This window comes from Zonotrichia leucophrys, chromosome 12, assembly GCF_028769735.1.
Source record: "Zonotrichia leucophrys gambelii isolate GWCS_2022_RI chromosome 12, RI_Zleu_2.0, whole genome shotgun sequence".
In the NCBI taxonomy this organism is placed as follows: domain Eukaryota; kingdom Metazoa; phylum Chordata; class Aves; order Passeriformes; family Passerellidae; genus Zonotrichia; species Zonotrichia leucophrys.
This window is the reverse complement of record NC_088182.1, coordinates 19,294,140-19,315,832: the sequence shown is the minus strand read 5'-3', so window position 1 is coordinate 19,315,832 and position 21,693 is coordinate 19,294,140. Positions and strand designations below refer to the sequence as shown.

Below are 21,693 nucleotides of genomic sequence, written 5' to 3'. Positions count from 1 at the left end.
TTGCTGTTTACAGAGAAAATTAACTACCTTACACTTCTAAATGCATCAAAAAAATAATCCAAAAGAGTATTGGTAAACTGTACATTCACGGTAAGAGCATTTTCACAAACTCCAGACATCCCCATTTTAATGCTAAACAACTTGCATAGATGTTTCTGCTTATTTCTACATAGGAGCTTGCTCATTTCCTTCTGGCACAAGTCCACACTGCTGTGTGTCTCTGTCTCATAAAGTCTGTTCCAAACATGTGTGTGCCAAGGCAGCACATCTTAAGAAAAAAAATAAAAAATTATATATTTAATCATTGGCTTCAAGATTTTAAATCCAAAATGGAAAAATGTGATTGTTGAAACTGATCTTCCCAACAATAGAGGCTGGAAATTTCCTTATTTGTTTCAGGTATTAAGCCCACACCAGTTGCATGTGAGCAAGCAAAACCAAAATCAGAGTCATGGAATGTTTTGGGTTGTAAGGAACCACAAAGATCATTCTGTCACAACCCTCCTGCCACGGACAGGGAATCTTTCACTAATGTCTTTCCAGACTGTCTGGAAAACGTTCTGAAATGTCTTTCCAGGTCCTGCTGATTAGGAAGGAAGGGCGCTATCCTTTGCCTTGATCATTGGGTTTTCATGAAAGCTCAGAGTAAATAAAAATATTCAGGCCACTTTCAGGACTCTGATATTGTCAGAACCGTTGATTCCTCGGGGCCCCGGGCCGAGCGCGGAGCTCCGCCGGGCCCGGCCCTGCGCGGAAACCTCCGCCCGCGGGCAGGGAGGGGAGAGCCGGGAGAGGCAGGCAAGGAGGCGGGGAATAGCGGGGAACAGCGGGGGAAGAACGGGGGAAGGCCGGGGAAGGCGGCCCCGGCGGCGGGAGTGGCTCCGGGCGCGCTGCGGCAAGGCCGGGCCAGCTCCGGGAGCCGCTGCCCCCGGGGAACCTTCCCCTGTCCCGCCCGGAGCAGCAGGGGCCCGGGCGGCCGCCATGGACTCTGGCAGCGAGACCCACGAGCTCAACGGCACGGCGGAGGGCGCGGACTTGGCGGCCGAGGAGCAGGTGAGGGCCGGGCCCGGCGGGGCGGGGGTCCCGGCGCCGTGTCCGTCCCGCCGTGTCCTTCCCGAGGCCGGGCGGGACGGGACTCCGCGGGGTGCGGTGGCGGTCGGTGCTGCTCGCTTCTTGCTGGCTTTTTAGCCTGCCGTTCCTGCGGGGAGGCCGCTGCGCGGGGCCCGTGTGCCCGGGCAGGGCCGGGCAGAGCATCCCCGGCCGCTCCTGGCTCCTGCAGCTGTCACCGTCACCAGGGGCCACCAGGGCCGCTCCTGGCTCCTACAGCTGTCACCAGGGCCGCTCCTGGCTCCTGCAGCTGTCACCTGTCACCGGAGGCCACCAGGGCCCTCCTCGGCCGGGGCCCGCCCGCAGCTCGCCTCACCTGCAGGGCTCTACCCACCCAGCTGGCTTGGGAGAGGACATCCGCGCGAAATAAGCAATTACAAGAGCAGGAAGAATTGCTGAAGTGGTTATGCCTGTATGGTTAATTTCCATGCAGTAATCAAAATAAAAGCCAGAATACGCAGCTTTTTCATACTGTGTATGGTCAAAACATGACCAGACATCCTCACTGGGAAATGTTCATTCGCATTCTGTTTAAGTATAAAGGATATTTGCAGAACATGCCACTTATCTGAAGAAAACAGACGGGTAAAAGAGTGGCTTTTATCTTGTTTTGGAAAGGACTAAACTCTAAAGGCAGCTCTTACTCCAGCCTAAGTCTCTGCCACACAGAAACCATAGTACTAAACCCTCTTCTGTGTCACTGGTATAATGTTCTGGTTACAGACAGACTGGGCTGATTGTGTAGCACATCTGTCCTTCCTCCAACCCTCCCTCCCTAACAAACATTTGGAGTCATGAATATGAAACCAAGAAAAATAAAAATCTGTTTTTAATAAATCCTGGAAATCCTACCTAAAGTTAATCAAGCCTAGGATATGCAAGTCAAACTGGTGGTCTGGAGTGGGCTCCTCTAAACCTCTGACTTCTCAGGAGTTCTCTCATTTTCTTGATGCAGCTTTGTGATTGCATCACAAGTACTCTTGATGGGGTATTTTTCCCCCAGTGTGGTCTTCTTCAAGAATTTTTCAGCAACTTACCTGTTTTACTTCATCTTCAGTTGCAAGCAGCCCTCATTTTGTTACATCTTTCCCATCAAAACTCCAGTTATCAGTGAGTGCCATATAAAGAATAAGCAGTGAGACATGCTATTCCATTGTTTTAAATGTATACAGTGGCACTTCAGTGAACTTCATAAACACTTTTTAAATTTTCTCTCTCTCTCACACATACACACTCACACATACAAAGTATATGCCAGGTAAAACAAATGGATTTTCCAAGAACCCATCTCTGAATAGAAGATACTTTGAAAAGTCTGCCAGTGTTCACAATTCCCGCAAACAAAAGAACACCCCAGCTCAGCAGCCACCTAAACCTGGAGGGACCATCTGCAGCTGCCTGAATCTTCTGTATTGGGGTCAAGAGTGTGTCTGCTTTGAGGAATGCTCACAGGCATGGGAACATGGTCACTCTTGTTTCCTTCCTGCCTGTCCCAGCCTCTGTCCTCTCCTCAAAACAGACTCTCTTGCACACCTTCACCACAGACCACAGAAGAGCTGACATGAAATGCAGATGTAGTTGTTGCCTTCAAAGCAATCAAAGCATAAGAATTTTAAAAAGACCAGTTAAGCTCTTGGTAGATCTGAACAAGGGTCACACAGTGGTTTGATGTGGTTTATTTTTACTCCAGCATTAATTTGAATACATTTTTTTAGCAGATGTCAGACTTTTCGAAGCAAGAAATTCCTTGCTACTAGGATTGGTCTGGCATGGCACACCTCACTGACTAATATGTGTGATTACACCTGGCACAAGTATCTCATCTCTTTTTCAAAGGATCTGTTCATAGAAATACAGATTATAACTAGTTTTTCATCCATCTAGTTGCTTTCCTTGTTCATGGTCCATATTGGAGCACTCTCCATCCACCATGTTGTAAAATCTAGTTTAGTGCTTCCAAGATAACAGGGCATGCTAGATGAAGAGTTAAAGAAGAGCTATGAAAAAGGTGAACAAGAATTGGATAGTAGAAATAAACACTTTTAATCGTGTTTTCCTAAAAATGTGTTGAAGTCCATATATTAATTCAGGGGTAATTTGGAACATGAAAGTAATTTGAAACATGGCAGTTTCTTGGCATCATATTGCAAGTAACCAGTGTGTAGGAACTTGAAATTATTTTGCTGCATATAACCTGAAATAGTATGTTCTCATTACTCATATCAAACTGAATTTGGAGTGTTCTATATACTCCAAATATTGATACTATTGGTGTTAAGTTTTGGCTTGAATATTTTTAAGTAGCTATAATAAACAGTGTGTTAACCACACAAAATAGACAGTCCACAGCCCAGTTGTGAGAAATAGTATTGTAAGACCAAAAGAGTAATAATGCAACGCAGAAAAAATTATACAGGACCAAACTTCTATTTAAATAGCAGTGTGAACAAATTTAAGTTACTCCTTCATTTCACAAATTTAGTCATGAGATGTGCTGATTATTTTACAGTAATTTAATGAGTAGAAATATTTTAACTGGACCCTGGAACCAGTACAGCTTTAGGAAAACAGTGCTAAAGCTGCTAAAGCTGGCTCTCAGCAGACTGTACTTTTCCCTTTTTTAATATTAACTTCTTTAGCTCTCAGGACTCAACATGATTGCCACAGTTTTTTCTCTTAATGTAGTCATGCTTGCGTGATCTGTTTGTATAAAAGTGATTCTTAAGCACAAGGTTTTGGAGCTGCTAGAAAATCATGATGTCTATGAAACACAAATACATGCTGAGTTTTTCCCTTTTTTCTTTTTTTTTTTTTTCCTTTTTTTTTTTGATTTGCCAGCAAGCGCAGCATGTGATTGCAGAGTTCTCACAAACTAGTTAGTGTTACACTGGGTTGCTACTTGGGTGAACATCTCCCCCCTCTCCTCAGAATGAAATTTCCATGGGAAATGAAACGATGAAACTGATGATTCATTCCAGGGCCAGAGAAGGGGTTTTTCTCTCTTGAGTCAGTACTAAACTGAGCAAGTGATCTGATGTGTTTTTGAAGGATAAACCACTGAGTATCCTCTGAGGCAGTGTACAAAGAATCCATTAGAGGCCACGAGGATGGTGAAGGGCCTGGAGGGGAAGCCTTGGTCTGTTCACCTGGAGAAGAGGAGGCTGAGGGGAGACTCACTGGGATCACAAGTTCCTTGTGAGCGGCACAGGAGGGGCACTGATGTCTCTTGTGGTGACCAGTGATAGGGCCTGCGGGAATGGCCTGGAGTTGTGTCAGGGAGGGTCAGGGTGGATCTCAGGGCAAGGCTCTGCCCCCAGAGGGTGCTGGCAGTGCCCAGGCTGCCCAGGGAATGGGCACGGCCCCGAGGCTGCCAGAGCTGCTGGAGCCTTTGGGCAGCACTGCCAGGGATGGACAGGGTGGGATTGTTGGGGGTCTGGGCAGGGCCAGGGGCTGGACTGGGTGGCCCCTGCAGGTCCCTTCCAACTCAGCCTGTTCTGTGAATCTTAATCATCCATTACATGACTGATATGGCTTAAAATATTTTTGTTGGACAAATACTTTTTTTCTTTGTTGAATATTTTACCTGACTGTTTTTAGATCAGCAAGGTCCCTGAGATGGAGGGGAGGACTAACTTCAGAGTGGCCATAAATGGCCCTTTACAATTTCAATGTGTAGGTGATGGAGATACGGACAGAAATTCTACAACTACAAGTATTATTAAATACTAGTGCAAAGTTGCTAGTTCAATCTTGTAACTGTAAGTTTGATCTTACAAAAAAATAAACGTTCTGAAATGGTGTTCTATTTTAGTTCTGTATTATTCCTTTTATGTCTGATCCATCTCATTTTTGATTTAACTGGAATTTTTTCCAAACATGAAATTTTCCCTCAAAGATCTGGAAAAATCAGCCATGTGGTATTTTTCTGAAGGATTAATACTTCAAAACCATAGTAAATTACTTCTTAAACAAAATTGCTTTTTAGCATCTTTTGATCCATTCTGATTGGGAAGAATATTGCAGAACACAGTAAAGAACAGCCCCACTAAGTTCAGTATGGCTCAGCTTTAGTTCTGCATAGCTTCATTTTTATTTAGCAAGCTTCCATTGTTTTATAATTCAGATTTATCCTAAACACGAGATTTTCAGAAAGCTTGCTCTGTGGCATTGCAAACCCAGAGGTCATTCTGGTCCAGTCTCATTTTCAATCAAAGCTGTTGGCCCATAAAATTGCATTAATAACTAACCCCAAATAGAAGGAAAACTGCTGTAATCCTTTCTATAACAATTTACTGTGTTTAGCAAAAATACTTTATTGTTTTCAGATATTTCCATTTTCAGTGCTGTTTCCTTCCCGTTGAATCACCAGGTGGGGCTTCACTGTCATACACTCAGCACTTAAGGACATTTGCTGCAGAGCCGCCTGTATTTGCTTTTTAATAAATGCAACCAATAAATTCTTTCTGTACTTGAGAGGGACTCAGTTTTTCTGGGTGTACCATTGAAAGGGGGAGTGAAGCAAAGCAGATGCAGAGTGTGTACTAACACAGAGGGACTTGTGCAATCTTGGAGTGAAGGTTCCATCCTACAGAACCGGAACCATGCCTGTTTATGACATGGCATTGTGGCTTTATCCTTGCAGAGTGTAGTGCTCTGGGCAAGCAAACAGCCCCTGCTTCTGTGAGGAGACACAGGGTGGTACTGCCTGTGGGACAGCACCATGTCACTGTGAAAATCAGCTCTGCACTCCCTTCCTTTGTCTAACTGTGCATGGACCAGCAGGGCAGGTTGTTGTGCTGTGAGGCCCTGAGGGCAAGCAGGGAATACTGCAGGGAATGGTGTCCCAGCTGCACATGGCTCTTACATGTGAACACATGTGCTGGCTTTGCTCAAAGTCCTTTGGAGACACGAACACAAGGGCTTATCTTGTCTCTGCCAAAGAGTTTGAATGTTGAATGTGTGTGAGGAGATGTTTTGCTTGCACTGAGGCTGAAGCAGGTCCTGTGCAATGCATACTGCATACTGCTCTTTTGCCAAGTGACACCTGCAGGAAGAGCATTCCTTTAGGTGTATCCTAGAAAATCTCCAGATATTCCACTGTCCCTCTGTACTCCTGTGGGTGATCAAAGCACAGCAAGTAGTTGTTTGGTACTGTGGGCTGCATACGTTGCTGCATGCCTGGAATCCCTCTGAAACCATAAAGCCACATAACCAAGTTCTACTATAATTTCTGTTGTACAGACTGTCCCTCTCCTGAGGTTAAGGCAACATCTCTTTTTTCTTTACCTGTGTATATATTGCTGTGTAACACACAATCTGATCTTAAAAAGTACCCGTGTAGTACTGACTGCATCATCTTCAATACCTCTGGCAGTGGCCTTCAGCTTGCTCCCAGAAGACAAGGCTAATTTGCTCTTTTTTTTGGATTTTTGTTTTCTGGTTTTCCAGCATCAGTCAGGAGGCAGGAAGTGAATGTTTCAGGGGTTTTCATGATTACAGGCCATTTTTCCTGGTGAAGGCAAGATCACAGGCTGAGAAAAACCTCTGACATTTTCTGCTGCCCTATTATACTCAGTCAAACATTTAGGCTTGTGATGGATGACATGTCTGGTGAAAACAGGTCAAGTTTGGTATTTAAATGCCCTGAAAAAACTGGCAATGTGTATATGAATATCTACCCCGTTTAAAAGGAGGCTTTTAGGTCTGGACTGTGGCAAGCCTGGCTTGGGAGTTGATAATGTTTAGTGCTGCTGAGGAGAGTAATTAGAGGGTGTCTTCTGCATTTGAGCTAACTTGCAAAGCCAGACTCCCTTCACAGGAGTCTGGCAAGGAGCAACACATCTGGGCAGTAAAAAAGTCTCTAAGAAGTAGGTTTAAAGAAGACAGCTAGAACAAGTTTACTTTTCATATATTTGTCTATTAGTTTTAAAGTCTAGAAGAGCAGAAAGAATGAAATTGCTAACCTGTTCAGAGACCGCAGGATAGAGGATCACTTACTCTCCATTCCTCATGGAGTTGGGCTGCTAAGTCTCACCTAGTTACCCTAAGCTGCATCTAATCCATAGAGAAATAGGCACTGCCGGGAGACAAGCAGTGAAACTGCAAGTCAGGTCACATGAATCATCATCAGGAAACACTCATATATTCATCCTGTTGGGTTAACTAGCCCTAAGTTTGCCCTGCAATTGGTTTTTATTTTCCTGTTTGTTTGCAGAGCAATTTAAAAAATACCAAACAAATGAAAAACAACCCAAAACAGCTGATGTGAAAATGGGGGAAAAAAGATTCCCTTGTAATTGGGCAATTCTTGGCAACAACACATCATGTGATGTGATGATAGTTAAGTGGAAAAACATCTGTGTATGGGTGTATGGATGGCCCTGGACAGTGGCATGGAAAGAGTGGCATGGAAGGAAGGAGTAGCAAGGAAAGGAGGGCAAGCAAAGCTCACACAGTGGCCAACTTCACATCTGTCTTTAAAAGAAGATTCATGAGAAATGAAAGAACTTTTTGGATGTGTAAGGAGAGAAAGTGAATTTAATAAGTATCTGTATTTTTAAGTGTGCCTTCAGGAGTAAATTAGTCACAACAACCTGTTGTTTGCTGGATTGTGTTACAGTGGTTTTTCCCTCTCAACTTTTTCTCAGTGCAAACTTTTCAGCCTTTCCAGTCTCTTCTTTTCCCGGGGTAGAAACATGCTGACTGTTTAAACTGATCCTGTAGGCAAGCTGGAAAAGGTGTAAAAGGGCAGTAGAAGCAGGCAGGTTTCTGCTCTCCTTCTGGAGGACGGGGGTAACAGGGGAAAGGTGCACAGAAGATCTCAGCACTGCTGTGGTTCTGCCCATGTGGTCACAGGAATCGTTTGGTGGGCCAAGTGATGTCCCACTCACCACCAATTAAGAGATGTGAATAACCATTTTCCTCTCTGCTGGCTCCAGCGCAGAAGGTGGCAGTGGTTCCAAAGGAACAGACCCATCAACATCAACCACTATGCCAACAAGAAGAGCGCGGCCGAGAGCATGCTGGACATCGCCCTGCTGATGGCCAACGCCTCCCAGCTCAAAGCTGTCATGGAGCAAGGGCCCTCCTTTTCCTTCTACGTGCCGCTGATCATTCTCATCAGTCTGTCGCTCACCCTGCAAGTTATGGTGGGAGTGCTCTTGATATTCCTTGGTAGGTAGCAACAGCAAGAGCCACTGACTCGTATTTTTCTTATAGGACGCAGCCTGTAGGATGGTAAATAAACACCCTTTGCTTTTAAAAAGCCTTTACCTCAGAACCGATGCAGGTTAGAATCACAGAATCATTTAGGTTGGAAAAGACCTCTAAGATCATCTAGTCAAACAGATAACCCAGCACTGCCCTGTTCACCACTAAACCATGTACATAAACATCACAATTGCACATCTTTTAATTATCTCCAGGGATGGTGATCAACCACTTCCCTGGGCAGTCTGTTCCAACGCTTGACAAACCTTTCAGTAAAGAAATTTTTCTGATATCCAAAAAAGCAGATTTTCACTTGAAACCATAGAAATACTGCAACAAAGGGAGGAAGGGCAACGTTATGTGAAATCTTCAGTTTTTGTCACCTTTCTCCTACTCATTTGCCCATACTATGAAAATTTTTCCTCCAGAAAGCCTGAGGAGGAAGGAAAGTTATGAAATATTGTAAAAGAATCAGTAGGCCAGATAGGATAGTGAGGTCTATCAAGTTTCATAATACTGTTTTTGGCAAGACCTGTTACTTAATCTTATGACTGAAATGTCTTTCTTCCATATCATATAAGAAAATAATGTGAATGGGGAACTCCAAAGGGGAAGTGAAAGTTAAATGTCCACCGTCATGTTGGTGTGGCATGTTGTCTTTAGCTTGGCTGTGTTGCATTTAAACTGCATCTACCATTGCCCAGCTGGAATAAATGACACTGCCAATGGTAGGAAACAGCTGTGGATCATTTCTGCTAGTGATACGGGATCATTTATTCTCATAACATTTTTCAAATCTCATCCTTTACCTTAGTGGGAACTAGGTAACTGACCTTGGGCCTAATGCAAGTGAAAAGGCAGACTTCACACATGGCATTGAATGAGTTTGGCATCCCTGACAATCTTTCAGTGTTGTGCTCTCTTATAACAGCTGAAAAAACAACATTCTTTTCAAGGAGAAAGTTTCTAGGGATCCAGGATATACATGGCTTGTAATATTCACAGTTGATGTGGCTTTTTCTTTCTTACAAAAGAGATGGAATACAGCTGTCTCTGCGTTTGTTAGAGTTGGTGCAAAAGCAGAATCCAGGTCTTGGCTCAGAGGAGATTGCAGAAGGGGACTGGAAAAACCCAACCTGTTGATGCTGGCAGGTGTGGGAAACAAGTAATGGAAAAATCAGTAAAATACTTCTATGTTCCTCAGTTGAAGGCGTCTCCCTGGTTGCTTCAGCAGGCTTTGAGGCTGTAAACAAGCTCCCTGTCTTTCTGCTGGGCAATAGTTTCTCAGTATATGCTGAGATACTGCCTTTTAACACTTGTTTCTGCATGACACTGCTGAAATGGTTTAAATTGCTATTATGTTATGGGCCACATGTTCAGTCCCTTAGGTGGTTGGAGACAGAGACAACACACACACCTCAAAGCCCCATTTGACAAACAGAGTGTGTGGTGTCCAAACCTAGTATATATAGGGGATTTGAAACCCCTGGTCCCAACTGCTGATTGATCTGATCCCCACACAGCCCAGCTCCTGACCAGTGAGATGTCTGCAGCTTAGGATGGAGTGTAATTGGTTGAGGTTCCTGTCTGTCAACCCAGGGGCCAGTTTATGGAACCAGTTGGGTTTCTGATTTATAGCCATATCAATTGCCCAGTACAAGCCAGCTTGTACTGTGACAAATTGCTGTCAATTTTATCTTTGTCACATTGAGGGTAACAGAGCCTTTGGCTTATGGTGATGCACTCTTGGAGCAGTGTTGTCCTGCTAAGGTCAAAGACAGGAAGAAGACAGGAAACAGGACACAAAGGTATGAAAATGCAGGTATCAGACCAAGAACTTGCTTTTCACAAGATATATTTCATAGTTTTGGCTGGCAGGAATAGTTTGTTTCTGTCCAGCCATGAAATTCTGTCTCTTCAAGCTCTCACACGGCCAAACAAAAGTCTGTGCCATGATCCAGTTTCTTTCCTTGAGTCAGGGTTTTATCCTGGGAGCTACCAATTCTCACAGTTTCTACTAGGTATTAAAAGCTTTTCCTCCTTCTAAAGAGCCTTTCACGAAAACAACGTGAGAAATGTTCAGCAAACTTGTCCTTGGAAGGGATTTGGTGACCTTAACTTTTTGGAAGAAAAGCAAAGAATGTCTTGAAATAGTTTCAGTGGCTTGAAATCATTTTCACAAACACCCTCATCTTCAGTGCTGTAATTACAAAGATAGGATTACTGCAATTCTACTTGAAAGTTTAGAGCTTTTCCTAAACTGACAAGTATTACTTGTCTTCTCTGACCCTCCTGTGGACAAAGGGACAGCTCTGAAAGTGTCAGTTTGCCTTTCAGAGTGATTGCTTTTAACTCACATAACAGGTCAGGTCATTATTGCCTTTCTATTTTTATCCAGCTGTCCCAAATGCTGTTATTCTGTGTTTCAGAACTCATGATTCAGTTTCATTTATTCTTCACTCACATGGAGTCCTTCCAGGTCCTGTTGGAGTGCAAGCATCCACATGCCTCCAGATACTTTACAGATGTGTAAACTCATTTTAAGGTTGAAGTACTTACTGAAGTTATTTAATGTCTGCAAAGGTGTGCAGTAGCTTCTCAGGGCAGTTCTCCCACACTGTTCTTCAATGCTTTGCCTGGCCTGTGATGTTTGGCTACACTGCTTTAGCAAACAGGACTTGAGCTGGTGCTCAGAATTCCTTGAAACCCAAACAGCCGTATTAGGGACCCCAGGTGAACCTGGCTGTTAGCACTTCAGCATCACAAGTGTGTTTGCCACCATTCAACAACAAGGGATATTGGTTCAGTGGTTCACTTCTGCAGTATGGAACACAGCGATGATGGTACAAGCAAGTAACAAAATTTATTTTGTGTTGTAGAGTCATAAGTTTTATGTCTATGTATGTGTCCATCAGAAGGAGCCCTAGGTTTTATGTTGCTGTAAAAACTTGTCTGGTATAAACTTTCTCTCACATGTTGTGCACATGCAGACACAAGCTCCAGTGATATATGCTGTTGAGAACTTGGAGTCTCAACAGACAAAACCCATTCTCAAAACATGCTCCAGAATTCATCAGCACTCACTCCATCAGCACCAAAGGAATGTAGCCAAGGGTCTCAGCTGCAGGGCCCTTCCTGCCAGGGAATAGAGACAGGAAACTCTTGGGTTTTCACATGGTATTTCAGTGGGCATAGTATTTGGTCAGAGTTGGATCTGATGACCTTGGAGGTCTTTTCCAGCCTTAATGATTCTATGATGCCAGGCAAGTGCCCCAGACTTCTCACTGTCTTAAAACCAAACCTATTATCAGCCCAATGTAACTCATTTGTGTGCTATCACGAGGCCTGGAATCAAAGCTTACACTCCATTAATGCTTGTGTGAGCCTCCCTCACTCCCTTCAGCAGTTCAACCGAAAAACAGCTGCAAGAAACAAAGGAAAATGTTTACACAGCAGATGCTCTCTGTAGAAAGGACTGCAGCTACACTGCTCTGACACCCCCTCTGTTTAACAGATAGAGTACCCTTGCTTTCTATAAACAGAATCAGGGCAAAGGCAGGGAGTACAAGGGAATACAAGCTGGGGAAGGGCACCAGTACAGAAAAAATCCAGCCCTGGTAATGAGATTTGTAGCATTTTAACTAGGAAATTTAACTTCATCCTATCAGGGCTTCAAGTTTCATGTATTCAAGATTGAAATAATTTTTAAATGCTTAAAGTCTGCAACAAAGCTAGGCTTCAAAACCTCAAGAACTCAAAAGATTTCTAGTGATGTTAGTGCATCCATTACTTCCCATGTGTCTCCACAGAGATTAGATGCTAATTACTGGAAGTTAATAAGCTCCTTGTGGTTACAGACCTTTCCCTTAGCACTTTCAGTGACACTGCAGAATCTGACTTCCTTTTAAATATGACTGATCCAAATAGCTTAGCATAAGATAAATTCTGTAACTGCAGCAGAAACCTTTTATTCTGGATTTTGAAATATACATATTATTAAACATTTTTTCTCCTTTCTCTTTGAAGTAAAATATGACCTTAACAACCCTGCAAAACATGGAAAGCTGAATTTCCTCAACAACCTTGCAACTGGACTAGTATTCATTATAGTAGTTGTGAATATTTTTATCACTGCCTTTGGAGTGCAGAAACCAGTTGCTGAGCCAGCATCAAGACAGTAAGGACCAGGTGAGTGTGGTCTCCTGCAGCATGAGGTAGCAGAGCACTGCATCCAGGAATGCAGGGCACACTGGGGCACCTCAGAAACAGCCACAGGCTGATCTGTACTGTTGAAGTTCTTGCAGATACCTGAGCTCGCTTCCCATTAGTGCAAAAGCAGAAGCTGCTGGGAACTGGTAAGTTATTGCAATGTGTTTGTGAATGTGGAGTTCAAAAGTTGATGGCAGCACGTGTCACCCATCGGAAGTGTAGGGATTGTCCTGGCCTAGCCACTCCTTTTCCTTACTGCTGACGGAGACAATAAGGGAAATAATGTTGTTCTGCTTTCTCCAAATGCCTGTCCTTTTTTTGAGGAAGGTTTGCATCCAGTCTGTTACTTAACGCTGAAGACAATCTGTTTCCAAGTAACTAGGGCTGTTCAGTCTGACATGTAACCCTGCACATGCTGGAGTCTCTGAGTTTCTGGGCTGGTTCCAGATCGTGTGGCTGCTCTGTCCTTCGCAGGACGGGGCTGTGCTCTGTGGGAGACTCAGCTCACAGAGATGAGCACTGTCACTTCACATGTGCCCATTTAGGGCAATCTTGGTGCTCTACCTGCACTTGCAGCTTTGTTCTTTACTTATGCAGAAGGATAAATATAGGGATTGTGGGGATCAAACTGGGTGTCTTCCTAGCTGTGATGAGCAGTTTGGGAGGACGTAAACCTAAATTATAGGCTCATAATGCAAGAAGTACCATGGTCAACATCTGCCTTTAAAACAGCAGTGCTGAGTCTGTCTGTGTGTGCCAGCTTTGCTCTGGCACTCGGTCTCCAGATGTCAGCCCAGGGTCAGAGACGTGCTGAGGGAGGAATGGCCGGGCTGGCAGGCCATGGCTGTGCTCTGTACTACACAGAGAGCCCGTGCAAGTAACATTACTGCTTTGTGAAAGCTTCTACAAGAAACCCTTGCTCCATAAAAAAGAAGATACAAGGCCTTTTAAATATTTATCTGTAGATGAACGGTGCAACAGAAATCTGTGACAAAAATGGGAGTCAAACCAAAATTTATCATCAGTCAAAACAGCATGAGGAGAAAGCATTGTAAAAACTTACTAGGAAAATTAAGAACTACAGTAATTTATCTCAGGATGTGGCTGTAATTTTCTCCTTTAACCAAAACCTGTGAAAACCTGGCAGTGAAACAAGATAGTTTTAATGCACTTTCTGGCCATAGTTGTGACAAACAGACTAATGAGTATTTAATTTTAACACTGAAGAGCACATAGATTATCTGAGCTGTTACCCAAAATGCAGGTAGAATGTTGACTTCAGGAGAACATGTTAAAGCAGTACTGAAGCAATAACCCCAAAATTAACACTGGCAAAACCAAGAGAGCTGCATGAAGCATTATTGGAATTTTAGCTGCCTTCATGGGACGAAACACACAAAATACCTGGGACAGAGGCAGAGACAAGGATCTGGAATAGGCATAAGGAAGCTCAGAACAGAACCAGAAGCTGTGGGCTCCTGCCTCCATGCTCTCACATGTGCAGTTTTCTAATTAAACAGCCAAATGTGGTGTCCAGAGCCTATTTTTTGCTGCAGACTTATTAAATGTGAAAGTTCTTTATTGCTTTGGAACATTACAGCTGTTGTTTGTTCATTTGTACGCATTGCCCTTGCTAAAAACATCTTGTCATCTAAATGTAACCTGAGAAATAAGTGTTTTTCAGTCTGTTGCCACAGTCTCCTCAAAACCCTGAGAGAAATGAGTGGCCGTGTTCTGGCTTCACCTTTACTATTATGCACCCTTTTCCACAGAAAACTGAATTGCCCTTTTAAAGTAAATGTATCATTTACTATAATTCCTGTATCACTAAAATATCAATATCTTTGTGTTTCAGAGACCTGGAGCATCCATTTTAGATGCCATTTGCAGTTGAGCCAGCTACGCTGTACACAGTGGGGAAAGAAAAATAATTTGAAGAAGCTGGACACACCAGGCAGCTTTCTCAAGCTTCCAACACACCTGTATACCTGAAATTTTCCCATGTGTTAATATTTAAATTGTTTGGCATCTAAGAGAAGGTTAGCTTTTCCCCAAGGATGCTGTTTTTCTGGAATATTGGCATTTCAATTTCTGAAGAAACTTATTTTTTTTTCAGAGAAGTGACATAAATTCAGGAAACAAGGAAATAGGAGCTGGTAGCATTTCACAGGATTTTTCTTTTTACATGCCTTTGGTTTTTGTAGCAATTTGTCATTTCACGATGGTAAGAAATGTCAGGCCTTTGATTCTGGAGTGGTCACATTGTCCTTCATTTCACAGCTTGGCACCAAGCCCATGTACTCTGCAGCTCAGCAGGGCTCTGGTTTGCAGTGTGTAAAGGTAGCTCTGCTTTTGCACAGCTTTTTGTTTTGCTTTTTTTTCCACTCTAGCTAAAGGAAAGATGAGACAAAAAGAAATAAGCAGCATTCTTTTGCCCAGTTTTGTTCATGGGTAATCATTTGAATTGTTTCTTCTGGACACACTTAAAATTTCCTGCCCTTCATGCACAGACACAAATCACCTAATTGTTAATGGTTTCTTGCCATGTATTGCTATTCTGTGTATTCTGTCCATTATATGTATTTATTTGAATCATAGAGTAGTTTGCATTCAAGGCACCTTTGAAGCTCATCCAGTTCCACCCCTGCCATGGCAGGGACACCTCCCACTGTCCCAGGCTGCCCAAGCCCCAATGTCCAGCCTGGCCTTGGGCACTGCCAGGGATCCAGGGGCAGCCACAGCTGCTCTGGGCACTCAGCACCTTCATTGTAAAAGGTTCTTTCTTATATCAAATTTCTGGAAACTCTATTTCAAGTGCCACCTTTTCTAGGCTCTACTGGTAAACTGGAAGATCCAGAGTGAACTTTACCTGTTAAACTGGTACCAAGTGCCTGTCAGCAGCAACTCAAATGGCAAAATGAACTGAGTTTTTCTCTCTAGTTTCCTCTCTCTCCTTCCCATCACTGATTGCTGCAGTTTTCTTCCTTTTATGAGTTTATGGCTAAAAGCAAAATAAAATTTTAATTTTTTATTTTTAAATATATAGAGAGAGTTATAAGTATCTTCTAGTCTCTTACCTGCTGGCTCAGGGACTTACACTTTTTCTAAATACACTATTGCTAATAATAGTGTAGGTTACAATAATTTCTTCAACAAAAACATTTTAGTAATTTTATTTCCAAAGTATCATACCTACAATCAGAAAAATCTAAATTTTCTAGATTGCACTTCTATGTAAATGTAAGATGTAGATTTGTATGAATCAATTTTCTTGGTGTCAATTTTCAAAAGCTCCTTTGTACATAAGAATAGAAGATTGACTTCATGTGTCTCATCTCATTTACAGGTTTTGTTACTGACCTTTCTCTTTGGTTATGTCTCAAAGCCCACTGATGTACCAGACTTTCATGTATATGTTCTGTAAGGATTACTAACAGAAAACAAATCAAACTCATGTGATTAGTAATGGAATAGATATTCTTTTTTATTTTCTAATTTGTCTTTTGTTGCTTCATTTCCATTGTTACATGTATTTAGCCAGTATCCAGCAGGCAGTGGTTTAATTTTGAGGGCTATACTAATGTAAACATAACTCAGAACAAGTTCTGAAAGAGGCACGCAGGACAACTTCCTTCCTGTATTTATTTTTCACAAACCACCAACTGCTGTAGGACTCTTCATGCCCACTGGCTGTCTGGCATGGCTGTCACACTTCTGATGCTGCTTCCCTTGTCTTTTATTGTGATTAAGTAAGATTTGCAGAACATTCTTAGACATGAAAACTGTATTTTAAGTCTTTGAAGCCTTCAGAGTTCATGTATTTTTTAGCAGACAGAAGCATCTGCAAGTTGCTTTCAAGTATAAATAATTTAATCACAGGATTATTATTCTTTTAAGGCAGGTGCTGCTTTAAAATCCAGGCAAATATCTCAGAGGGGCAGCAAACAAATACATATGTTTGACTCATTCTCTGGTTTGCTGTGCTTTTTCAGAGTTTTTGGTTGGAGGCAAATATCTCTTTTAAAAAGAGGTCATCAATAATGAAGGGAGATGAATTTTCCAGACTCTGTGGGGAGCAGTTCGTGCCAGGTCAGCCGTTTGCTCCTGTTTCATAAGCTCTGGGCAGGGTGAGCACTGCTCATGGTCCTTCTCATTAGTCCCTTCAGCATGCAGAATAGCCTGGGCTGGGATTTTCAGCATAGCTCTACTTACTGAAGCAGGTGACAACAACCATATTTACTGGAACTCACTCTGAGTATTTGTCTTCTAAACCAGGTCACTGCTGGAGCTCATTCTGATGCTGAGTCTTATATAAAATGGGCTGAAGCAGAAAACACCATCCCGGTTTCTGTATCCCGCCAACTGCCATTCAGTTGTTTGAATTAACAACTTCTTTACCCTCAGTGAGTTTGCACATGACACTCAGGTTGCTGGGAGTATTGATGTGCTGTCAGGCAGGAAGACTTCATAGTTTTATCTGGAGAGGCTTGATCGTAGGCCAGTGATTGAGGCTGAACAAGGCCAAGTGCCAGGTCCTGTCCTTGGGTCACAACACCCCTGCAGCTCCAGGCTGAGCCAGAGGGGCTGGAAAGGCCCTGGGGTGCTGTGGCAGTGGCTGAACAGGAGCCCAGGTGGGTAAGAAGGACCAGGGCACCTTGGGCTGCTCAGCCCTGGTGTGGCAGCAGGGCCAGGGCAGTGCCCACCCCTGTGCTGGACATGCTGGGGTCAGTTTAGAGCCCCTCACAACAAGAAAGAGCTGCAGGGGCTGGAGTGTGTCCAGAGAAGGGAACGGAGCTGGGAAGGGGCTCAGCCTGGAGAAGAGGAGGCCCAGGGGGGACCTCTTGGCTCTGCACAACTCCCTGACAGGAGGGGGCAGCTGAGGGGTTCTGGCTCTGCCCCTGGGAAACAAGGACAGGAGGAGACAGAATGGCTTCAAACTGTGCCAGGGGAGGGTCAGGGTGGGTGTTGGGAGGAACTGGACAGCACCAGTTCCTGGAGCAGGTGGTGTTTCTGATAGGCCCAAGAGAAGCTGAGCCCAGGTACATTTCTCAGATCTTGGTGCAACTTGAAAAGGGTCTGGGGGAGGCACCAGGACCCCACCAGCCAGTGCATGAGCATCTGCTGGGGGAGCCCATTAGTATTCACAGGTGATCAACAACGCCGAACCAGAGACAGAAGGTGAGACTTCCCTTGAGAAGGAAGTAAACTGAAATAAGTGAGAGAAGGTACTCCAGGAAGAGATAAATAACAACATGGTCATAGCAGGCCTTAGGGCAGAGTTTCCATCAGAGGCTGGGTGGCACCCAGGTGCTGCAGCGTGGCGTGTCAGCTGTACTTGGAGTTTCACTCCTCTCCCCATCGCTGAGTATTCCCTGACACTGGAACACGTCCAGCAGCAGTGGGAGGGCAGAGGGGAAGGAGCATGGACAGAACTGACCAAGGAACTTGAGCTGATTGATAGCAGACAGCTCTTGGGCATGTCAGGAAGCGAACACACATTGTTGGAAGTACATCTACAGCAAAGAGACAGGAGAAAATGTGGTATATAAAGGCTTCAGCTGTTGGCAGGAATTTCTTCTTTTCACACTTGATCAAATTGTTTTCACTGTATGAAATCATGAAGTCACAGAATCACTGAATCATTTAGGATGGAAGAGATATCAAAGATCATTGAGTCCAACTTTTGATTGACTCCACCTGTAAATGCCCCACCTCATCCTGGCTCCTGATGTTCACGTAGTCCCTGGCTGTGCCAGTCACTGACTGTCAGTGCAGGATACGGTGTGAAACACAGGATACAATCTTTTCAAAATAATATCTGACCAATAATTATCCAACTTCCTAACAGGATGATGACAAAACATAACCTGCCCTCCTATTGGATACTATGGGTTATTTTGAATTCACTTTTCTCCTCCTCCACAGTCTGTTGAAGATTTTCATGATTCATTTTATGCCTTTGGGTTCTCATAACGAGAACTGTTTACTAACCTGACTGCCTTCCCAAGAAAAGTGCCACAGCTCCAAGTCAGGAACAGAGACTTATCAATAGCTCCTCATCAGGCAAGTCAGGCTTTGTCAGAAATGGAGATGGCAAAAACTCCTTTTTCATTCAGCCTCCTTTCTGATATTTTCCACTCCTCTTTTTCCAGTCTTCCAGCCTAGAAGTTGTCCCACCCCCTTTTTATATGGTACAAGTTTTAACTAGTTGAGAGGTGAGTGTAAATATGGTGCCATGCTAGGAAGTACCACACCAGGATTACTGAAACATTGCAAAACATTTTCACTGGTACCAAAAATATTTGAGAATAAATCAGCTTCATCACCACCCAACATTGCCACAGATTTCTGGCGTGAAGGATGAAAATAATCTAAACTCTTGGGAAGGCCTAATGTTTCAGATTTGTTCTGGACTTGTGGAAGATTTGGAGGGAGACAGCTATGTGTCTTTACCCTGAAAGAGGAGTCACTTTTTTCTGTGTCAGAAAACATGATTCACCAGGCATGCCAGGGAGAGCATTGCTCAGGAAAGAGAGCCCTCAGGCCTCTCCATCCCTTGTGGAGTTTCAAATCCTGGCAACATGACTTGGGAACATGACTGAACTTCACAAACTGTATGAAGTGCACTAACTGGGGAACATTGGGAGCAAGACACAATGTGCCTGTGTGGGTCACTGTTCTCCTTCATACTCCATAAAAATTCTTTCTTCTCCATGCTAGTAGAAAAACAGGTTTGAAAGCCCCACATCCCAGGTGCACTGGTAGGATGCCTCACAGCCTCTTGAAGGGACCCTGGTTATCACACAGAAGTCCTGCAATCTTCAAACCTGGTATCACTGATAATATTTTGCTTAATTTGCATGTCCTCTTCACTTGCAGACACAGGGTGTGATGGAATGATGTGTCTTATTCATCTTTCCAGAGTCAGGACCAGCCTAGACTCATCCAGGGCTGAATTTCATCCAGCTCAGAATGAGGAATTTACTTCCTACTTGTTTTCTTATTGACTCTGAGATCACCAAGATGAGTTTCACTTGTATCTCACAGGACTCCTAGCTTGGGAATACCCGGAAAGATATCATTGCAATTCTTTCATAGAAACCTGCTATCTAAATGATTACCATTAATAATAATTTTTATTTTCTGCTATAATTTTACCTGTTATACCTGAACTGTGAATTTGGTTCCAATCTGATGTTAGTTATCTCCCTACCTCCTGGCGGAACAGAGTTCTTGCAAAGCAGAGCAAAGTAGCCACGTTAAATTGGCCGTGAGCCAGCTCCAGAGGCACAGGTGAAACAAAACCCAGCTCTATGCAACCATTATGGATCAGGAATATTTAAGAGGCACAGGCATCATCTTTCCAGCCTTCACTGGGAGCTTTTAAAATGAATTAGCTCAGAGCCACAGAGGAAAAACAACGTCAGCTCTCTCAGTTTCTGCTGCAGCGGAGCATTCAGCCCTGGGCACCCCGCAGGACCCGGCTGTGGCACCCAGCACAGCACAGAGCAGCCCTGGGACAGCACCCGCAGGGCTGGAGCACCAGAACACCCCCAGGGTAGCTAAAGCCAGGCCTAAAAAGGAAACAAAAACCACCTGAGTGTGATGAAATATTTTGCTATGGAGATTTGCTGTAAATCGTGCTGTGAGAACATGTCTCGCCAGTGATTTATCCAAGCTTCATGTGCAGTGGCACTCTGGCTGCTGGCACCCGACTTCACCTGTTACCAGTTTGAGAAGCACAGAGTCTGAAAGGATTTTGGCTTTACTAGACACAATGTTATTAAAGATTTATCAACAGTACCACGGCAGAAAGTTTTTCCTTGTGACAACAGTGTAAAGTGGCCTGTGCTCCAAAATAGCAAGGGCAGCTCAGGATTCCCCCAAAATGTTCTTTTATGCCAAAGCAATGGGACTGAATTAACTGGAGCAGTGTTGCTGCACAGCTGTCTCATCTCCTGCCTCTGACTTATTTCTTTCATTTGGCTCTAATAACATCTCTATGCAGTGGGTGAGATGAAGATAGAAAATTTCCCCCTCCCCTGAATCCTGTAATTTTGTAGTTTCATCAGGCTGTTGTTTCACTCATATCCAAACCTTGGTGATGCCCTGATGCTCTGCTCTGGTCCCTTCACCTGGTGCCTGGCACAAGGCTGCTCCTGCAGGGGCAGAGGGCTGGGCACGCTGCCCAGCACAGCCTCCACTACGAGCTGCTCCTCTCCCCCAAGGGCCACAACCCAGCGGCAAGGAGCGGAGCCCAGTTCCCACTCACCAGGGAGGCAGTCCACAGAAGGGCACAGGATGAAGAGGATCTCTGCTCCTGATGAAGTTCTCTCAGAGATCCTCCTCTGTGACACTCAGGCCCTGTTCAACAGAATCCAGTGCCAAGCTCTGGGGCTCCTCTTGTCCCCAGAGAGTCAGATGCAATCCTGGCTCTGGGTTAGTGACTCTACCTAAGGTTTTAAGTTGTGTCAGGGGAGATTTAGATTTGATATTAGGAAATTTTTTTTTTATGGAAAGGGCTGTCCAGCCCTGGCATGGGCTGCCCAGGACAGTGGTGAAGTCACCATTCCTGCACATGTTTAAAAAAAATGTGGATATGGCACTTTAGGACACAGTTTAATGGTGAAGATCGTGGTGGTGCCAGATCAGCCTCAATGGTATTAAGAGCTCTTTTCCAACCTTAACAATTCTATGATCCCATGATTATCCTGCTACAGCAACAATTTCCTTTGGTGGGATGCTCAACACTCCTCATAGAGGCACCCATGCCAGCAGTTCCCCCTTACCCCAAGGAACAGGCCAGTAACAAAATGAAGTCCCTTTTTAGGTGGCCCCAAGTAGCACTTCAAATGAACTGTGTGTCAAAGTCCCTTTACTGGTGCACCTCCAAGGTTTCATGTGCAGTGATCCTTGGAACTCCCAAAATGACACAAAATCAAGGATTAACCCAAAGACACCCAGTCTTTGAACTAATAAGCCCTGTTTAACTCCAGATCCCTAAACAAGCTAAGCAGAAAAAACCTGCAATTTCGAAATCAGGTGAAAATGTTAAAAATCCTGGTGCAAATACCCAGAAAAATATAACCATGAGAGGCAAGAGCCCAGGAGGGGTCAGTTAGCAGCCACAGGAGGGCAACAACCAAGGGGTGCTTCTGCAAGGAAGAG

The 21,693-nt window shown here is 44.0% G+C and overlaps 1 protein-coding gene across 6 annotated transcripts; it reads left to right on the top strand.

The window, feature by feature from the left end:
• Window positions 1-823: 823 nt before the first annotated feature.
• NINJ1 (ninjurin 1) lies at window positions 824-16,491 on the top strand. Of its 6 annotated transcripts, XR_010441837.1 has the most exons (5): window positions 824-1,053; window positions 8,046-8,280; window positions 12,343-12,504; window positions 12,612-12,671; window positions 14,381-16,491. XR_010441837.1 is itself a non-coding variant. In XM_064724210.1 (4 exons), exons 1-3 carry the CDS (start codon window positions 982-984, stop codon window positions 12,495-12,497), a joined length of 462 nt encoding a protein of 153 aa, XP_064580280.1. In that variant the 5' UTR covers window positions 824-981; the 3' UTR covers window positions 12,498-12,504; window positions 12,612-16,491. The 6 variants fall into 6 exon arrangements, 4 of the variants coding, with proteins under 4 accessions (XP_064580280.1, XP_064580282.1, XP_064580279.1 ...); XM_064724210.1 differs by having other exon boundaries at window positions 12,612-16,491; XR_010441836.1 differs by having other exon boundaries at window positions 825-1,053; window positions 12,343-12,671.
• Window positions 16,492-21,693: the final 5,202 nt, after the last annotated feature.

Coding starts and splice junctions, on each gene's coding strand:
- NINJ1 (XM_064724210.1), top strand. CDS start 982: ATGGACTCTGGCAGCGAGACCCACGAGCTCAACGGCACGGCGGAGGGC. Junction 1,054..8,045: donor ACTTGGCGGCCGAGGAGCAG/GTGAGGGCCGGG, acceptor TGCTGGCTCCAG/CGCAGAAGGTGGCAGTGGTT. Junction 8,281..12,342: donor AGTGCTCTTGATATTCCTTG/GTAGGTAGCAAC, acceptor TTCTCTTTGAAG/TAAAATATGACCTTAACAAC.